The sequence below is a fragment of the Littorina saxatilis genome, linkage group LG2 (assembly GCF_037325665.1).
Source record: "Littorina saxatilis isolate snail1 linkage group LG2, US_GU_Lsax_2.0, whole genome shotgun sequence".
Taxonomy (NCBI): domain Eukaryota; kingdom Metazoa; phylum Mollusca; class Gastropoda; order Littorinimorpha; family Littorinidae; genus Littorina; species Littorina saxatilis.
The window spans coordinates 28243862-28263627 of NC_090246.1; the positions used below are offsets into that span (position 1 = coordinate 28243862).

A 19766-nucleotide genomic window follows, 5' to 3' on the forward strand; every position below is an offset into this window, starting at 1 on the left:
AGCAAAAACTGTTTGAGTTATAAGCCTGTGACTAAGGTGACCCTCACACTGTTACCAGACACTCTCCGGACTTATATTAAGCCTAGCGCAGAACCGCGCGAGGTGACATGCGACTCATTTCGTGGTGGAGGGTCACAAATAGCGCTCTGCCTCATTTGCTTAAGATTTTGACAGAAACAGTTTTGTGAAACCAAATTCCATGCATAATTCATTCGTCCTTAAAAATTATCTCTGAATGGGCACCTTCTTTTTTTTAAATATTTTGTCTGCTCATTTGTGCATGATTTTTCACAGTATTTGATACATGATGTTTGATTTGAGTATCATAATGCCTTTCAAAATGATTATCTAAATTGTAAAAGAGGATGCGTTGTTTTATTGTGCCTGTATTTTTTCTTCTTCAGTGGAATGCGCGGCTGGCACTTCCTATAACAGAAACGATCCAAAGTGTGAGCCGTGCCCGAAGAACTTCTACAACAACAAAACTGGACAGGAATACTGTACGCCCTGCCCTGCTGGCAAGGCCACTCAAACTGTGGGCGCCTCCATGCTTAGTCTCTGCTTTGGTGAGCGGTTTTCATTTGAAACATTTTTTGAAACAGTTCATCTTTACCCAAGAAAATCAAACTGAAGAGCATCTAACCTATACACACGCTGGCATCTTTCTTCTTAATCCTTGTTGCGCTTCCATGGTGTACTTCTTCTTCTTCTTCGGCGTTCGACGGTTGTGTACCTGGTGTATAGGTAAATGTCTGCAAGGTCACGCCAGAGTAGCACGCTGTCACAGGTCAGTTTTCGTCAGCCTGTTTCTTTCTGCGTGCGCCTTCCAAAGGAAGTTTATGGAAGGAAAACACGCCGCCTTTTCGTATTAGCTAAAGAAACAGGTACTGCCTGGACTTTACTTTCCTTCACTCTTTCCCATGCTCTCGAAGTAGCGGAGAAAGGTCAACATTGGTTTACATAATTTAATACATGGATAGTGTTAATAAAATTCTTGCAATGCAGCACACATTAATCAGGTTAGTCTATATATTTTGCTAAATATCAGTATCGTACTAAATGTATCACACACTGTTCAAGCTAGGTCATGTTACTTGCATCTCAGCACACTCTGATCACATGTCTATTGCTGCTGGATTTCAATTCTGTCACGGTAATCTAACGTGACTCCGCTGCTGCAAACGTTCTTCATAATTTTCCCTTGGAGGACATCAAAACAAAAGGAATACACATAATGTTTATGAAGTTTTGACTTAGCTCGATGTCATTGAAAAGGTACTCGAGATGACTTGTAGCACTTGACTGGTCTAGAAGACCGCGCTCCTGGTTTGGTTCGTCACTCTTCTTCTCAAGACACCATCATCAAGTTAATAGCAGAAGTAGTCTGGTTACATCTCTCTCCACAATTACGGCAACATGAGGAAGAGGAAGATGAATGAATCAATTGGACCGTGGGTTCCTGAAACAGATCAAAGGGCCATATGTGTTACCTACACAGCCTGTCTAAAAGACTTGGTTTGTTCATGTTTTATTATCGTTCTCATTCTATTACTGTGTTTCGAAAAATGGGGATTTGGCAACAGCGCACATTCAAACGTACACAACTTGACAACAACACAATGTACATGACTGACACGATACACTCATCTCCGCCCAGGTCCCGTGGAACGATTGTCGATGCAATAATCACAGTCACTTACCTACAAAGACAGGGGAACGGCTTTTCCTCCAAGCGTTCTTCGCTCCATGGACTTGCGGAAAACGACCCTCTCGTGAAACGATTTTAGTTTACGTCAGTACACTTGGATACGTCACATGAATACGTCACTTGGCTACGTCGTGTAATGCGCGAGTAGTCTCGGTTGCCTATTCTATTCTTGACAGGTTCGCGCCTCATAATAATAATTCATGACAGCCCCTTTCTTGAGAATGAATTTCCCAAATTTAGTCACTATATGAAGCGCGACTTAAATAATCTGCTCCATGGTTGTCACAACCCGGTATTTCTTACCTCCTTTCTTCTTCACAAAAACGATTGGAGCATTGTACGGTGAGTTTGCCGGTTCAATGACCCCGAGCTTCAACATCTCGTCGATCTCGTCTTCGACCGTTTTCACCATCGCATGAGGTACGAGTCTCGGTCGAACAAACACAGGTTTCTTCTCTGTAAGTTCGATTCTGCACTTCTCCAAGTTGGTAGTAATCGGTACATCAGTCAGATTCTTGGAGAATGCACTACAGATCGCTTTCGCCTCTTTTGTTCTTTCTCTACTCAATTCTTTACAGAAGTTCACGCTTGTGACATCTTCTGTACGAGTAGTTTCCAGCAGAGGAATCATCTTCTGAGTGTCTATTCGGAAGATATCATCGTTCATCGTATCATCTTCCTCGATGACTACGGCGATGTGTTCTTCTGCTTCTTCTTTTTTTTCGTCAATTCTGTTGCTGAGGTCGACAACGTATTCTGCTGACGTCTTCTGATCACCTTCGACCCATTCATCAGTCCATGCACGACGTAGAACCTGCATGGGACCTCTGATGGTCTTGCCATACCGCATTTCAAAGGGTGAGAACCCCAGACTGTCTTGAGGTGCTTTCTTGGTTCTGCCTTTTGGCGCTGTTCTTTGGCATGTGTCACACGAGAGACAGTAACGTTTTATGTCTCCGACCAAACCTGGCCACCAGAACTCACACCTGATTCTATCAGTGGTTTTCTTCTGCCCGAGATGACCTGTCATCGGGTGGTCGTGCCCAAAAGAAAGCACTTTGCTTCTCATTTCTTTGGGAACAACGACTTTACTAGATTCACTCCCGGTTTTGTCGAGGGTTGTCCTGTACAAGATTTCTTTCTTGTATACATATTTCACACCGTGGAATGATTCTCCTGAAACAGCCATTTGGCGTACTTTTGCCAGTGTTTCATCATCATTCTGAGCCTTCTTGAGATCTTGCGGGGAATACATCTTGTGTGTATTTCTGTCATCATGACTAGTTCCCGGCACAGGTTTCTCATTCCGTTTTTTTTTTCTCTTCTCTTGCTTCCGTGTACTGACCGCCGCGTTGGTCTCACCTTGATACCAACTCGGGTCACGTACTGGAAACAAAGGGGTCTTCCTCTTGTTCTGGCCTACACCATACCATTTTCCTATGAGGACAGGATAAATGGGATCTTCGAGTATGACCACTTCGGTTTTGGCATCAAAATACGGACAGTCAATGTGGGCCACAGCTGTGGGACACAATTTCCGTGTTTTCTTCTCTGCGAGCGTAGTTTCTTTTTTCTTTGCCAAGTACCTTTCTTCAGGTATAAGGTCGGCCCTGACCATAATACCTGAGCATCCGGAATCGCGTAATGCTTTTACGATTCGGCCGTCTAATTTGATGAACACTTCCTCTTTGAAATCCTTCTTTTTGCACGACTTGCACAGCTTGTCAAGATGTACGGGGATTTCTTGTCCATCAAATTCATTTCGAACATGAACTGCGTGAACGCTTTCTCCCTTATTGGGACAAAATCGCGACAGGTGCCCTTTGCCCTTGCACAAAAAACAACAGCCTGTGGTTTTCAGTCTTTGTTTTTCATCATCGCTCACGTATTTATGTTCTTTCTGTGACGATTTCTCTTTCGCGTCACTTTCGACGACGTTCGAACCTTTCGTGTTCGAAAACGCGCTGCCGCTAGAATGGTTTTGGTGAGATTGCCGTGGCCTAATGTTCGAACGTGATTGTTCGTACTCCGTGGCAATTTCGCCCATTTCTTTCGCAGACTTCGGTTTCCGATCAAGTACGTGCAACATCACTTCGGTAGGGAAGGTGTTCTCTAATTGTTCTCTGAGAACTAGATCCTTCAGATCTGCCACATGTTCATCGCACTTGGCTAACTCGATCCATTTATCGAGGATGCGCTCAAGTTTGGTGACATGTTCTTTGTACGTGTCAGATGGGTTTCGCTTCAGCTGACGGAATTTCTTCCGATATTGATCTGCTGTCAGTTGAAATCCATCATACAACGCATTCTTCAAAGTGTTGTAGTTGCGCGCGTCTTCGAAACTGAGTTTTGCATAAATGGTTCTCGCCTTTCCTTTCAGGAAATACACCATCCTCGTAGCTTTGCGTTCGTCGTCGAGATGACAGTCGGTTGCATAATGTTCAAATTGTGCAAACCAACTCTCGATGTCGTCTTTGTCATCAAGAAAAGGGATTTTTGGGATAAAGTCGTCATCCCCACGACGCCTCGACGCGTTATTGTTGGCGTTGTCTCGGCGTGCTTCCGTTTGTATCCTCAACTGTTCTAGCTGAAACGCGCGATCGGCTTCTCGTTCACGTGCGCGTTCGAGAACTTCACGTTCACGTTCACGTTCCTCTCGTGCGCGTTCTTCACGTTCACGTTCGCGTTCGTGAACTTCACGTTCACGTTCACGTTCCTCTCGTGCGCGTTCTTCACGTTCACGTTCGCGTTCGTGAGCTTCTCGTTCCTCTCGTGCGCGTTCTTCAGCTACAAACTCACGCAAGTCTTTGCCTTCGAGTCCTAACTCTCGTCCTATCGCCAAAAGTTCGCGAGTCCACTCTAATCCGGATTTTTCAGGGTGGATCGGACCTGCACGTTCATTACTCGCAGCGGATACATAAGTCGTTACACGCGCGCCTAACGTCTGAGAATCATTATCGCTCGATTCTCCTTGGGTGTTGACATATGTGTCACCACCTTCAACATCTGAGACTACTGCCTCGGCCGTATTCTGGTTCTGCGGGTCAGCGTTCATTCTTGCTATATGCGCCCTAGTACTCGGGTGTTTGGATGTTTGCATATCCTTTACGTTAACTCACACACAGATATTCACTGAATCAAACTGCAAATACGTGATGCTCGGTTGAAAAACCGATTTGACTAAACTGCTTTTCACACACTATTTACTAGAGAGAGAAAACTCCCCCACTATAGAATGAAGTGTTACTTTAGTGAAGCTCACTTTGCTACTTGAATTCATGAACGTTCAACGTTACCTCAGTAAACGTTACGTGTCCCAATGACACGATTTCTCTGAACCATTCTAATATCCTTTTATAACCACGGATACCTAACACTAGAATTTATGGTTCTTCTGGTATATGTCAAACAATATACCGTTCTATCGAGTGAACTTCATTTTAATATCTCATCGGCGCTCCATCAACGTGGACCTTTCGCCTATATCAATATCAACTCGATTCTATCGCACAGTAAGTCGAAATAAGATTCTTCAATTATCTACTGCTGTATAGACAATAATCTAAATTTCCTAACCCTTACTCTTGGCGTTGTGAAGTGTGACTGTCTGCAGAATCAACTTCACTTCCACGGTCCTTCTGGACGAAGATGAGTGCTATCCCTCGTATATAACCCAATTCGCCCACCAACCTCCCACGGCGACCAACAATATTATAATTTTGTCGACTAAGGGACACAGGATGGCCTGACAGGGTGTTAGTCCACTGTCTTCTGTTATAGCTTTTTGTTTAGCACAGCCAAATAGGGGGAACTAAACTACTATAACATTAGTGCTTTACGTGAATTATTATAGTGACGTCAAAGCCTTGCGTCACTCTTCATTTGGATTATTCCCGTGTGCTGAAGCACACACGTCAGACTCTGTTATCGTTAAATGATGAACTAACTATAAACATGAATAAATACAAAAGTTGATTTATACGATGATGAACATGAACGGACGAACACACAAACGAAAAACGAATAGGGAATTTGTTTGAAGAAAATTTGTTTGGGGAAGCCAAATTGAAATTACGAGTTACAAAATCCCGGACGAAGCCCCCATATGTCACAGGTCAGTTTTCGTCAGCCTGTTTCTTTCTGCGTGCGCCTTCCAAAGGAAGTTTATGGAAGGAAAACACGCCGCCTTTTCGTATTAGCTAAAGAAACAGGTACTGCCTGGACTTTACTTTCCTTCACTCTTTCCCATGCTCTCGAAGTAGCGGAGAAAGGTCAACATTGGTTTACATAATTTAATACATGGATAGTGTTAATAAAATTCTTGCAATGCAGCACACATTAATCAGGTTAGTCTATATTTTTGCTAAATATCAGTATCGTACTAAATGTATCACACACTGTTCAAGCTAGGTCATGTTACTTGCATCTCAGCACACTCTGATCACATGTCTATTGCTGCTGGATTTCAATTCTGTCACGGTAATCTAACGTGACTCCGCTGCTGCAAACGTTCTTCATAATTTTCCCTTGGAGGACATCAAAACAAAAGGAATACACATAATGTTTATGAAGTTTTGACTTAGCTCGATGTCATTGAAAAGGTACTCGAGATGACTTGTAGCACTTGACTGGTCTAGAAGACCGCGCTCCTGGTTTGGTTCGTCACTCTTCTTCTCAAGACACCATCATCAAGTTAATAGCAGAAGTAGTCTGGTTACATCTCTCTCCACAATTACGGCAACATGAGGAAGAGGAAGATGAATGAATCAATTGGACCGTGGGTTCCTGAAACAGATCAAAGGGCCATATGTGTTACCTACACAGCCTGTCTAAAAGACTTGGTTTGTTCATGTTTTATTATCGTTCTCATTCTATTACTGTGTTTCGAAAAATGGGGATTTGGCAACAGCGCACATTCAAACGTACACAACTTGACAACAACACAATGTACATGACTGACACGATACACTCATCTCCGCCCAGGTCCCGTGGAACGATTGTCGATGCAATAATCACAGTCACTTACCTACAAAGACAGGGGAACGGCTTTTCCTCCAAGCGTTCTTCGCTCCATGGACTTGCGGAAAACGACCCTCTCGTGAAACGATTTTAGTTTACGTCAGTACACTTGGATACGTCACATGAATACGTCACTTGGCTACGTCGTGTAATGCGCGAGTAGTCTCGGTTGCCTATTCTATTCTTGACAGGTTCGCGCCTCATAATAATAATTCATGACACATGCATGCATAATAAAATAAAATAAAGTTTGTTTATGTGTGTGCTTGTTTGTGTTCTGTAAGATGGAGACCTGAAACTTTCCAGACAGGCGTCTTTCCAGAGCTCAAGTTATGAAGAACATGAACATTTCGCTATACGTAGTGGACAGGATATTAAGAAATACTTCATTGAAGAACGGTTCGGCGGCAAAATCGTCCGTATATGTCCGGAGAAAAGCCGCGAGCTTGTTTTTTTTGTTTACTTTATTTATTTTATTCCAACTGAAGAAAATTCTTTTATGATGTATTGATTTATTGACTTATGTATACATTTTAATATGCGCGTTTTAAATGTGTATTGTAATGTCATGTTTAGTTTGATATGTTAATGTTTTGTCTCCGCAGACACCTGTCCGGCAGGAACACAGTTGAACGGCTCGGACTGTGTCCCCTGTCCACGTGGCATGTACAGTGATGGAGTCCAACATGAGATCTGTGTCAGTTGTCCTGTTGGAAACACAACTGCCAACACGGGGTCTACATCTCTCAGCTCCTGTCATCAGAGTATGAACCGTGGAGAGAGAGAGAGAGAGAGAGAGAGAGAGAGTGAGAATGAGAGAGACGGAGAGAGACTCGAGGTGGAGAGAGAGAGAGAGAGAGAGAGAGAGAGAGAGAGAGAGAGAGAGAGAGAGAGAGAGAGAGAGAAGCGGGCAGGGTTATTTGTGTTTTTGTATGCTAACATGCGCGCGCAGTGTTTCTTTGTGTGTGTGTGTGTGTGTGGGTGGGGGTGTGTGTGCACGCATGCGTCTGTGTAGGCAGTGTGTGTGTTGTGTGTGTGTGTGTGTGTGTGTGCATGCATGCGTCTGTGGGTATGTGTTACTGTGTGTATGTGTGTGTGCATGCGTCTGTGGGTATGTGTTAGTGTGTGTGTGTCCGTGTGTGTGTGTGTGTGTGTGTGTGTGTGTGTGTGTGTGTGTGTGTGTGTGTGTGCGTGCGTGTGTTGGCCTGGCTGGTTGGTTGGTTGTTTGGTTTGCATTTGTGTTGGCATCTGGATGTGTGACGCTAAGTGAGAAGATAAGATCACAGCTGAGCATATTCCACCACTGTTTGGCAGGTAGTTTGTTCTGTTTTCAGCTGCCTGCGAACCAGGAAATTACAGAGACAGTGACACAAACACGTGTATGGAGTGTGACTACGGGTCATACCAGCCAGAAAAATGGCAAGACATGTGTATGCCGTGCAACACCAGCTACACTACCGAAAATAAGGGTTCCACCAGTGCTCAGCAGTGCATGTGTAAGTGTGATTTAGCATGTGACAGTTGCCGGTTTTAGTCCTCATGGAATAGCAAGTTTATTTTTGCTATATAAGCAGACACTTTGTTAGACACACAGGACATGATTTCAAAGTCATCATACAAACATACATATTTAATCACGTTATGGGTACAAAATATCAAGCTAGAATCAGAATGAAATCGTTTTATTTGTACTCACGACTTCATTTTTTTGTAAGAACAAGAACTTATTTTGACATCATTTCTGGTCAGGTTTAAATGAATCGAATACTATTCTTTAAGAATGTGTTTAATGTTTCCTCACCGGCTTTAAGAGATCTGAAGCATTATTCAAATTGTTGCACACAGGTATAGTTCGAACTCATACTCGCACTCAGAGTATTCAACAAGCCCGAAAAGCTGTGCCATCGCACATTCTGTCATATTTTGGTTGAGAATTGAAGACAAAGCTGTGGTGTGGTTTTTTTTCTTCTAAATTCAATGTACGTAGTGTTGAATGAGATCATACCGGTACCTGATTGGTCAAATAGGAGTTTGTGTACGTTTATTTTTGAAAGCTACTATTTTTGAATGTAAGTTACCCTATGCATAAATACAGTACTGGCTTTGTATTAGTCAGCTTGTAAATAAAAGAGAATGCCTGCCTCCTTCGAGGTACATTCTGTCTCTGAAAATGCACTGCTAGAATGTTGTGTGGGAGTTCATTTGCTTGCGACAAATCAATGTAGGGTAATGTGGTCTCATATTGGTATGGGGCTGGATGTAGACAGTACATATGCTCGCCTCAGTCCCCTCAAAAATAACAAGAGTTTCCATTCTTTCTTTTTCCCCACAATGTTTAGTTGTGTGTGAGGCCGGCAAAGAGAACCTGAGTGGTACAATGTGTTCACCTTGCAAGAAGGGATTTTACCGCGACGGCTCCGTGGAACAACGCTTTATGAACTGCACGGCTTGCAACGACACTTTCACCACCGAAGGTGAAAGCTCCAATTCCGCAGATGACTGCAAAATCAGTGAGTGTTCTCGTGCAGACCATTAACACTGTATGCATGTACAAATGGACACGAATTTTTACCGTTGTAGAAATCATGATGGAACCTTATTTTTACGTGTGTGTGTATGTGTGAGTCGAGTGTGTGTGTGTGTGTGGGGGGGGGGGGTGTGGGTGGGGGGTGGGTGGGGTAGTAGTGCGTGTGTGTAGTCTAGACATGTACGTGTGTGTGTTTTTGCCTGCGTCTGCTTGTGTGTGTGTGTGTGTGTGTGTGTGTGTGTGTGTGTGTGTGTGTGTACGTGTGTCAGTGTGTGTGTGTGTGTGTGTCTGTGCGTGTGTGTGAGTGTGTGTGTGCGTTTGTATAGGTGTGTGTGTGTGTGTGTGTGTGTGTGTGTGTGTGTGTGTGTGTATGTGCGTGTGTGTGTGTGCGTGTGTGATTTTGGAGATCGACATTTAAAATGTTGATCACACTTTCTTTATTGTATAGGCTTACAATGTGTTTTATTCTCAACGAGAATCTGGTACGGACGGAAAGCGTGAGACAGGGTTTGCATAAATATAGCTCAAACATTTCTTGCGAATAATTTCATGAAAGGACCTTACTTGATAAACCAGAAGTGAACTTTCACAATTGTCCTTTTTTGAAAGGAACTTGTTGGTATGCCAAGAGATCATGAGACAACAGAACATGTCACTTGTTTCCTGTTGTCCAACCTCGTTTAACTAGTACAGCTGTGTACGAGTAAATAAACAAAATGTAATGCTAAAAAAGCCAGATTAAATGTAAACATTCTAAGATTGTGCGAACAGATTATAACGGTCACCTCAGAGGTATTTTCGACCTGTAATCAGAACTGTAGCATGCCTTAGTAAATCTTCTCAAGGCCGGACTAGGGGGGGGGGGGGGGGTTATAGGGGTTGCGCAACCCCCCCCCCCCCCCCCTGGCTTAAGCATGTACCTCCCAAACGCATCGGGATCATCATGAAATCCGAGGAGAAATCGCACCTTTCACCCCCTCATCTCTTCATTGCCAATACAGCTTGCTGTCGAATTTACCTTTTTCGTTCAAGGAGAGGCTTCCTTTCCCTCCAGAAACATCAAACAAGTCGCGTAAGGCGAAAATACAATATTTAGTCAAGTAGCTGTCGAACTCACAGAATGAAACTGAACGCAATGCAACGCAGCAAGACCGTATACTCGTAGTCCACCGCTCACGGCATAGGCAGTGAAATTGACAAGAAGAGCGGGGTAGTAGTTGCGCTAAGAAGGATAGCACGCTTGTCGGTACCTCTCTTTGTTTTAACTTTCTGAGCGTGTTTTTAATCCAAACATATCATATCTATATGTTTTTGGAATCAGGAACCGACAAGGAATAAGATGAAAGTGTTTTTAAATTGATTTGGACACTTTAATTTTGATAATAATGTTTATATATTTAATTTTCAGAGCTTGTTTTTAATCCAAATATAACATATTTATATGTTTTTGGAGTCAGCAAATGATGGAGAATAAGATAAACGTAAATTTGGATCGTTTTATAAATTTTTATTTTTTTTTACAATTTTCAGATTTTTAATGACCAAAGTCATTAATTAATGTTTAAGCCACCAAGCTGAAATGCAATACCGAAGTCCGGGCTTCGTCGAAGATTACTTGACCAAAATTTCAACCAATTTGGTTGAAAAATGAGGGCGTGACAGTGCCGCCTCAACTTTCACGAAAAGCCGGATATGACGTCATCAAAGACATTTATCAAAAAAATGAAAAAAACATTCGGGGATTTCATACCCAGGAACTCTCATGTCAAATTTCATAAAGATCGGTCCAGTAGTTTAGTCTGAATCGCTCTACACACACACACAGACAGACAGACAGACACACACACGCACATACACCACGACCCTCGTTTCGATTCCCCCTCGATGTTAAAATATTTAGTCAAAACTTGACTAAATATAAAAACGTTCAGCTTCAAGGGGGCGAAGCCCCCTTGCAACCCCCACCAAGAGGGCTTCGCCCTCTGGACCCCCATCTGTAACCCACCCACCCCCCCTCGTACTTACCTAGTCCGGCCCTGCTTCTAACTCCAATGTCTTTTTTGTCAGGAATGTGTCATGCTGGCAGTTACCGCAATGAGACAGACAACGAGTGTTACGCGTGCCCTATGGGAGAGTATCAACCAGACAGCCTGCAGACAGCCTGCTTGACTTGCCCCAGGAACCTCACCACTGAGCAGGAGAGCAGTGACAACATGACCCAGTGTGTCTGTACGTATCTTTATTTGCTGTTCCATCCAATCCAAAATGGTGTTCTTATAAACGCTGTGTGCTGATACATACCCTGAATAGGTAGTGTGCACCTTCAGTTGTTAACCGTTGTTTTGTACTTAATATGATTGCTTAAAATAAGCATCATATTCTTGAGTTTAATAGTAATCGTAAAATCCATGCATTTTTTCTTGTCATGATAAAAATGTAATAAAGTATTGTTTAAACCAAATGTAGTGTGCTGATACCGTATAAAGATGCGTTTTACAGAACACTAGTAACTTGAGATGTTTTTGATCATTATCAGGTTTAGGATTGCACGTGGTAACAGCGTGACACCGCACAAAGATACGTTTCGTAACAGAAGTTGAACACGAGTAACATGCTTTCAATAACAGTTTGCACATGGTAACAGCGTGTTAGTCGCTATCCTGCTAGTCACGCAGCGCGATTGAAGGTAATCTGAGTGGATAGTCCTATGCCACCATGTGAGTTACTTCACCTGAATGCACCCCTTCTTTCTGACCGAGTCTACCAATCAAACAGCTCTCATACTCGTAACTAAGCTGCAACCATTCGCGGTCCCGACACTACAAAGTTACCTGCGACAGCAATTGTAAATCAAAGCCGTTCTTAATTGACTGCTTGACTACTGAAAACTCATACACTGTTTAATACAACTGAAGTGCCGTTTTACAGGCAGGCCTCTCTGTCAGGGGACGATGCTGTTGAAAGGAGTTGCATGACAGAGCAAGATGAGCATTTATGTTTTGTATGTTTCAGTCTATTGTGCGGAAGGTTACCAAGTGATGTCTGCTGAAAAAGAGACATGCCAGGCGTGTGAAAGAGGAAAGTACAAGACCAACGTAGGAGCTGCTAAATTTGGAATGTGCCAGTCGTGTACTGTCAATCAGTTTACGGACGATGAGGCCTCTGTTTCCGCTGCTTATTGTAGCATCCGTACGTCGTTATTCATTTCTCAGTTTAAATACTGTTTTTGTCTTCTTTTTAAGGTGTTTCTGTCTCTGACTATTTTTGTATTTGTGTAACTTATTATAATGTTGCCATCTGTAAAAAGACATAAAGGCAAGCTTCATTTGTTTTCACTTATTAATTGCCATTGGCAGTGTAATAATAATTGTTTTAACAAGGACGAATGTACCTCCACACGCTGTTAATTCATTTTAGTCAGGCAGTGTACGACATTCAGTGCCAAAGTGATTAATTGTAACTTTGACGGTCTCTCTTAAACAGGGTTTTTTGTTTCCAGCTTTCAATACAAGTATTTTGCAAATGATCAGATTCAAAATTGCATTCAAGTTTTGGCTATAGGGTCTCTTCAAACCAAAGGAACCAAAAGCATGTAGAACTTACGTGTGACGTTTTTTTTTATCATTATTTAAGTTCCGAGTTGATTATTCTGGTTCATGTTGTGTCTCAGTTGTGTGTTTGCATGTGTGTCTGGGTGTATGTATGTGTGACTTTCTACCTGGTAATACCTGACTGTTTCGTTGTCTGCTTGCTTACCTCTCTCTCCCTCTCCCCCCTATCTCTCTCTCTCTCTCTCTCTCTCTTTCTCTCTCTCTCTCCCTTTCTCTCTTCCACACTGAGTCTATGAATATCTTTCTCTCTCTCTCTCTCTCTCTCTCTCTCTCTCTCTCTCTCTCTCTCTCTCTCTCTCTCTCTTTTACTTTGTTATTGTGTTGTTTGTTTGGTTGTTTGTTCGTTTGCTTTGCTTATTTGTCCGGTTGTCTGTTTGCTTGTTTGTTCGTTTCGTTTTCATATTAATTTGTCCGGTTGTTTTACTTATTTATCATTTATAAGAAATGTGTATTAGAAGTAAGAACCGGTTGAAAGAAAAGGCGTAGCCTTTAACCTCTATCCTTGAAAAATAAAGTTCCATCATCATCATCATCATCATCATCTCTCTCTCTCTCTCTCTCTCTCTCTCTCTCTCTCTCTCTTAGAAACTGGTTTGTTAGTTTATATTAATGAATCATTAACCTACAAGCGTCTTGAAAAACTTGAATCTCATGGAATAGAATCCATTTGGGTGGAAATATGCTTACAAAAATCAGCATCAATTATTGTTGGATTCTGTTACAGAAACCCAGCAGAGAAGGTAAACTGGTGTGATAAATTCATGGACATGATGGATGCAGTTTTAAATGAATCAAAAGAAATCATTCTTCTTGGAGACTTTAATATCGATCTTCTGAAGCAAAATAAGAATTGGTTGGAAACACTAAATCTATTAAATTTACATCAAATGATTCAAAAACCTACTCGTATTACTTCCACCTCTAAAACACTTATTGATCATATCTATGTTTCTGAAAAACGTCATATTAAAGAAACATGTGTACCATGTTTTGCTGTGAGTGACCATTTTCCCATTTGTACCACATGGTCTCGTAAAGGGGTAAAAATTCCAAAAACAGGTCACAAAACAATTCTCTCATTTCAATGAAAGTGGATTTCTTTCTGATCTAAAAAATAGTCCACTCACAAATACTTACAATTTTACAAACCCTGACCAAGCTTTGGATTTTTGGATATCTATATTCATTAATATTTATAACAAACACGCACCCCTTAAAACACATCGAATCAAGCAGATTGAAAAACCTAAATGGATCGACAAAGACATAGAAAATGCAGCAAATTACCGTGATTTTTTAAAAGAACATGGTACACATGAAGAGTACAAACAACAAAGAAATAAAGTGAACTCCCTGAAACGAAAACGTAAACAACAATATTTTCAAAACCTCATTACATCTAAACAAGATTCAAAATCTATTTGGAAAGCAATTAACCAACTCACAAACAAAGACATTGCAAATAAATCCTCACAAGTTATTAATATTTCTGTAGATACACTTAATGAACATTTCTCAAAAATTGCCGATAAAGTGATTTCTTATGATCGGACAGAATCAAATGATTTAAAACTTTTGAAAGAATACTGCAATTCCAAACATATCCATGTTCATCATGCATTGCAACCAATGACTATATTGGATGTTTACTCTCAGCTACAACATCTTAAACAAAGCGGAACACGTGACATAGATGGGCTTGATGCAAAAATTATAAAAATGGCAGCTCCAATAATCACGGATACATTAACTTTCATTTATAACATATGTATCGACCAATGCTGTTTTCCAAGTAAATTCAAACAGGCTAAAGTGATTCCTCTTTTTAAATCGGGGGATACTACAAATCCTTCAAATTACAGACCAATATCAATTCTATCAATCCTTTCAAAGCCTCTTGAAAAACATATCAATAAGCATATTCTTTTGCACTTTGAGGACAACAAATTGATACATGATAAGCAATCAGGTTTTAGGAAAAAACACTCATGTCAAACAGCGCTGATTAGCTTAGTTGACCAATGGCTAAACAACATTAATAGTAACCAGTTCTGTGCTGCTCTATTTGTTGACTTTGCTAAAGCTTTTGACCTAATTGACCATAAACTCCTTATCAAAAAGCTTGAGATTTATGGTTTGGCAACTGATTCTGTTAAATTGTTAAAATCTTTCCTGTCAGACAGACAGCAAAGTACTTATCTGAATCAATCATACTCTTGTAAACAAACAGTAAGGTTTGGAGTTCCACAAGGTTCTATTCTTGGTCCTTTACTATTTTCTATCTATATTAATGACCTACCATTATTTGTTAAATGTATGTGTGAACTATTTGCAGATGATACTACAATTCATTCTAGTCACAAAGATCTAAGTGAGCTAGCAAGAGTCCTCCAAGAAAACATTGATCGATTGCTGGAATGGTCAGAACTAAACCATATGTCACTGAACCCAAATAAAACTAAATGCATGCTTCTAACCACTAGACAAAAACGACAAAATCTATCATCAAAATTTCCTAAACTACAAATACAAAATCAAGATGTAACTGAAGTTGATAACCATAAGGTTTTGGGAATAACCATTGATAATAATCTGTCTTGGTCAAAACATTTAGATACACTTTGTAAAAATACTTCTAAAAAAATATATCAGTTATCAAAAATTAAACACTTTCTAGACCTACGCACACGGAAACTGTTTTTTCAGGCATATATTCAATCAACTATTGATTATGCGTCCACAGTGTGGGACTCTGCAAGTGCAAACACTTTGAAACACTTATGCTTTTTACATAGACGAGCTGTAAAATTAATTCTTTTAAAAAATGCATCTCTCTCTATGTCTGATTATAACAAATTAAAGATTCTTCCTATCAAATCACGATTCATCTACAACAAAGGTGTAATGATGCATAGAATTATGTCAGGGAATGCACCTACATTCATTGCCTCAGATTTCAAACTGAATAATTCAATAAAACTAAACAAATTAATTACCCCAACCCCTAGAATTGACCTTTACAAATCAAGTCTTTCTTATTCTGGCGCCTTATTGTGGAACTCCATTCCTGATTTAATTAAAATGCAATTCAGTGAAACTTCCTTCAAAGAAATGTATATGCTGTTTCTCTTGGAAACAAGTAAATAATTATGTGATAATAATACATCATTGCTTGATATTCATAATGCATTTTGAATGTCTTTTTAACTGTTTGACATGTTAATTATATACATTGTATTGTAATTAACTTAACTTCTATTTCTTCTTGTTATTAATCGAGTTACCCTCAATGGGCGAGGGCCGGACGAAAAAAAGCATGTATATTATTTTTGCTTATTCTGTTACCCTCGATAAATAAATAAAGTTCAAAGTTCAAAGTTCTCTCTCTCTCTCTCACCTCCGGCCTCTCCTTCACCCCCCCCCTCCCCAATGTCCTCCCTCAACAGTTTTATTTTGTGTGCAGCTAAATGTGAGGCAGGCCAGGACATTATGGGTATTGGTTGTTTGAACTGCCCAGTCAACACCTACCAGCCTATGGCCAACCCTAAGAGCAGCACTGATTGTATGGCTTGTGGCCCTGGCAAAGGCACGAAAGAAGACAAACGGACGTCATTAACTGACTGTCTGCGTAAGTGTTTATTGCATTATGTGACGGCATGAGAGTGAGAGAGCATTTAAGGCTCAAATATGGCTTGATATAAATCAGTTCCGAGAGATGTGAAATTAAGGAAAGTTTGTGAACACAAGTAAATAGGTTCAGCGTCTTTAATCCAGTACTGTTGCTGCTTGTTTTCTTGGGTTGAAGCTAGTGATGAATTTATGACAGTTGTTATGTGATCGTGAACAAGTTGCTGTGACCTATGTTGGCTTTATGAAATAATTAAGTTCATGTGTGTTCACAGCTGTCTGTGATGCTGGCAACCAATACAACATGACCATGATGTCCTGTCAGCTGTGTCCCCTGGGCACGTTCAACACGGGAAACGACACTCAGCGCTTCGAGCAGTGTGAGGCTTGCCCTGTTGGCTATGTTACTGTGGGTGAGATGATGGGGGCCACCAGCATTGATAACTGCACCCTGCGTAAGTTTGTTCTCCTTTATTCGTTGTGTATTGAATTTGTTTTTAATTATTTTGTTTTGCGTATTTGTAACTTTGAATGGATATTATTGGAAATAAGGGGATCGTTAATTGTGTAGTGAATGTTTATATTTCAGTCTGTCTTTTTTCTCTTTGATGACTGGATTGTTGTTGTTGTTGTTGTTGTTGTTGTTGTTGTTGTTGTTGTTGTTGTTGTTGTTGTTACCTGCTCGCTCAGGTTTGGCTTCTTGCTTTGTTATTCGTATTTTGTTTTTAGCAGAAACTAAGCTGCACAGACTTTTTTTTTAGAAACATGTGTTCTTTTGAGTTATTTTAAGTGATGTGTGAAGAAAAGTGACTTTTCCTATTGTTTGGTGTTGTGTCAACAGGAGACTGCCCTCCTGGAATGTACATCAGTGGCTCTGGCTGCTTGTCTTGCCCTGTTGGAACCTACCAAGACATACCGCGCCAGACAACATGCAAAGCTTGCAGAGAAAACACCAACACATCTGGGGAAGGCAAAGCTGATGCAAATGAATGCACAAGTATGTTGTTGTGATGCTTTTATGCTCGAAGATTGTTTAATTTGAGGTATGCTCTGAACACACTGAATATATTCTGATGATTCGGTATGCTTTCTTGCGCATACAATAATGCTTTTCCCTTTACATGAAAGCTCAACATCTGTTTCCAAAGCCTTATTATAGTAGTAGGCCACAGAGCTAAATTTAGTGTTGCCAGCGACACCGGATGTAGTTCAGGCACGAAAAGAAAGAGATACATTAATTTTGTCACGCCCGCATACATGCAGATGTTGGCCTTTGAAGGTTCAAGCAGTCATGTGTGCCGTTCACTCCATGTTGCAGTATCTTGCTTTACTGGACAGGAGCAAGAGGTCGGTTCAGAAAACTGCATACCCTGTCGAGAAGACCATGTGAAGGAAACTCCAGGTCCTGGCAGGTGTGACCAGTGCAAAGGGAACTTCACTGCTAACGATGTCCGGACCGACTGTGATGTCTGTATGTGACAGCCTATTTTTTAAATCTTGGTAGTATTTATCTTGTTTATCTTTCTAAGTGTTTATACTTTGTTTCCAGAGTTTGGTGTTTCTACCCAGCTATCTTTATTTGCAGTGCACAAGTTTTGCAGTATACCCTGCAGAAAATTCTTCATAACCAGTTAACTGATAAGATTATATGTGAGTTCTGCCCGCATTTATAGTGTCCATGTGCCCCATTGCCAGTGTAGCCGATGAACAAAGGATGATATATAGTTTCATGAATGCATGAGGAGAATCAAATTGTAGTTTTTTTCGTTCAAGAGGCAAGTATAAATCCGCTGTTTTCAGGTAATCAAATGTCTTACATCTCACTATAAAAAAAAGATGTTGCCCAATTTACAGCTTAGTTAGAACTGTTGCTGCATCTTGTTGTTGGGTAATTAACAGTGGCTGATTTAAGGCAAGCACCGAGAGAATGGCCATCAAACACTGGTGCTTTTCAAGGCATATATATGGTACTATATTGTTAAAATAGATGTTCACAGAAATCCACGAAAAAACAGATTAGAAGAAACAGCGAAACACTGTGCCTTTGGTGGAAAGGAGATTTATCACTTGGGCAATGCTGCATATTGAGTGAGAGAGGAAGCTAAGTGAATTAGTAAATTTAGCAGTTTGCTTCAAGCTCATTCTTATCTGATAGGGAAGGGACTGCGTTCACTCACGACAGCGCATGCTCATTGAAATTAGCATGAGGTGTCGAGAGACTTGTTCAACTCTCATTGTGTTTTGAACGTTTCCTAAAACTCCCTTGTTACAAGATCTTACTGCAGTCGTACTCTAGTTTCTCTCTCTTGTTTTATACTTCCATAATATTACTCCAAAAGAGTAGAATTATTTGTGATTTTGTGTCGATGCATTGACTGTTTAAGTGGTTTTGTTTTGCTTTCCACAGTGTTCTGTGACAAAGGATTCAAGTACAACGCTGCAGGCCCTCCTTGTGATCCCTGTGAAATGGGAACATACAAGGACATGAGAGCAAATGCCACTGAGTGTATGCCATGTCCCACAAACACGACCACTGCTGGAGTGGCCTCAACATCCGTGGGAGACTGCAACAAAGGTAAACGCCATGTTTTGTGGAAAGTCATAAAATGAGTTGACCATGCCAGTGTTTGGGCTACGTGAAGATTTGATGCCATTATGTATACTTGCATACTGAATTAGTCCAAGAGTTGTGAACAGTTAACGTCCATTTGCACTTTCAGTGTAAGGTTTCTTACATGTTGGCTTGATATGTCTCTAGACGCATGCGTATTAATCAGATATTAATAATGAATGAAAACACCTCGTATGAAGGGAATTGCTTTCCTGGGCGACTTCAGGGTAATTCCCTTCATCAGCTATTGCTCCCTTTCCCTTAAAATGTTTGTTATATTATAATCCTTTACTGTGAGTATTTTTTGTGGTGCTTGTGAAATTGTACAAAGGATACTGTGTAGGATATGTAGACTCTCTAATGGCCGTACATTCATGCATGCAACATACTGCAGTACATAACGCACACAACCCATCTCTTTTCTTCCGATTATTGCATACCAGTGTTGTTGTTTTTTTCTCACGTGATTTACACGTCAGGAGCGGATCAGTTCATTTTAGGGGGGGGGGGGGGGTTCCAAAAGTATATAGTGAAGATATGGGTGTGAAGGCGCCTAGCTTGCTAGGGGGGTCCGGGGGCATGCCCCCCCCCCCCCGGAAAATGTTGAAAAAAAGGATGCAAAATGGTGCAATCTGGTGCATTCTGAGGATGATCATTACCAGT

At 40.9% G+C, this 19766-nt stretch overlaps 2 protein-coding genes and 1 long non-coding RNA gene across 5 annotated transcripts in view; 1 reads left to right on the plus strand and 2 right to left on the minus strand.

The window, feature by feature from the left end:
* LOC138958662 (uncharacterized) overlaps nucleotides 1–19766 on the plus strand; it is a 131492-nt gene that overhangs the window by 80174 nt on the left and 31552 nt on the right. For all 3 annotated transcript variants that reach the window (XM_070329888.1, XM_070329887.1, XM_070329886.1), the window contains exons 53-63: nucleotides 405–566; nucleotides 7333–7491; nucleotides 8062–8223; nucleotides 9067–9237; nucleotides 11322–11483; nucleotides 12267–12443; nucleotides 16329–16493; nucleotides 16768–16947; nucleotides 17334–17489; nucleotides 17811–17963; nucleotides 18900–19067. In XM_070329888.1, coding sequence (XP_070185989.1) covers nucleotides 405–566; nucleotides 7333–7491; nucleotides 8062–8223; nucleotides 9067–9237; nucleotides 11322–11483; nucleotides 12267–12443; nucleotides 16329–16493; nucleotides 16768–16947; nucleotides 17334–17489; nucleotides 17811–17963; nucleotides 18900–19067 — 1815 coding nt within the window. The remainder of the gene's footprint in view (nucleotides 1–404; nucleotides 567–7332; nucleotides 7492–8061; nucleotides 8224–9066; nucleotides 9238–11321; nucleotides 11484–12266; nucleotides 12444–16328; nucleotides 16494–16767; nucleotides 16948–17333; nucleotides 17490–17810; nucleotides 17964–18899; nucleotides 19068–19766) is intronic.
* Nucleotides 778–3523, minus strand: LOC138958664 (uncharacterized). Its single transcript, XM_070329891.1, has 2 exons — nucleotides 1701–3523; nucleotides 778–1459 (listed from the first exon to the last, which is right to left on the minus strand). Exon 1 carries the CDS (start codon nucleotides 3324–3326, stop codon nucleotides 1968–1970), a length of 1359 nt encoding a protein of 452 aa, XP_070185992.1. The 5' UTR covers nucleotides 3327–3523; the 3' UTR covers nucleotides 778–1459; nucleotides 1701–1967.
* LOC138958667 (uncharacterized) lies at nucleotides 5987–6943 on the minus strand. Its single transcript, XR_011453467.1, has 2 exons — nucleotides 6735–6943; nucleotides 5987–6493 (listed from the first exon to the last, which is right to left on the minus strand). It is a non-coding gene; the product is annotated as an uncharacterized lncRNA (long non-coding RNA).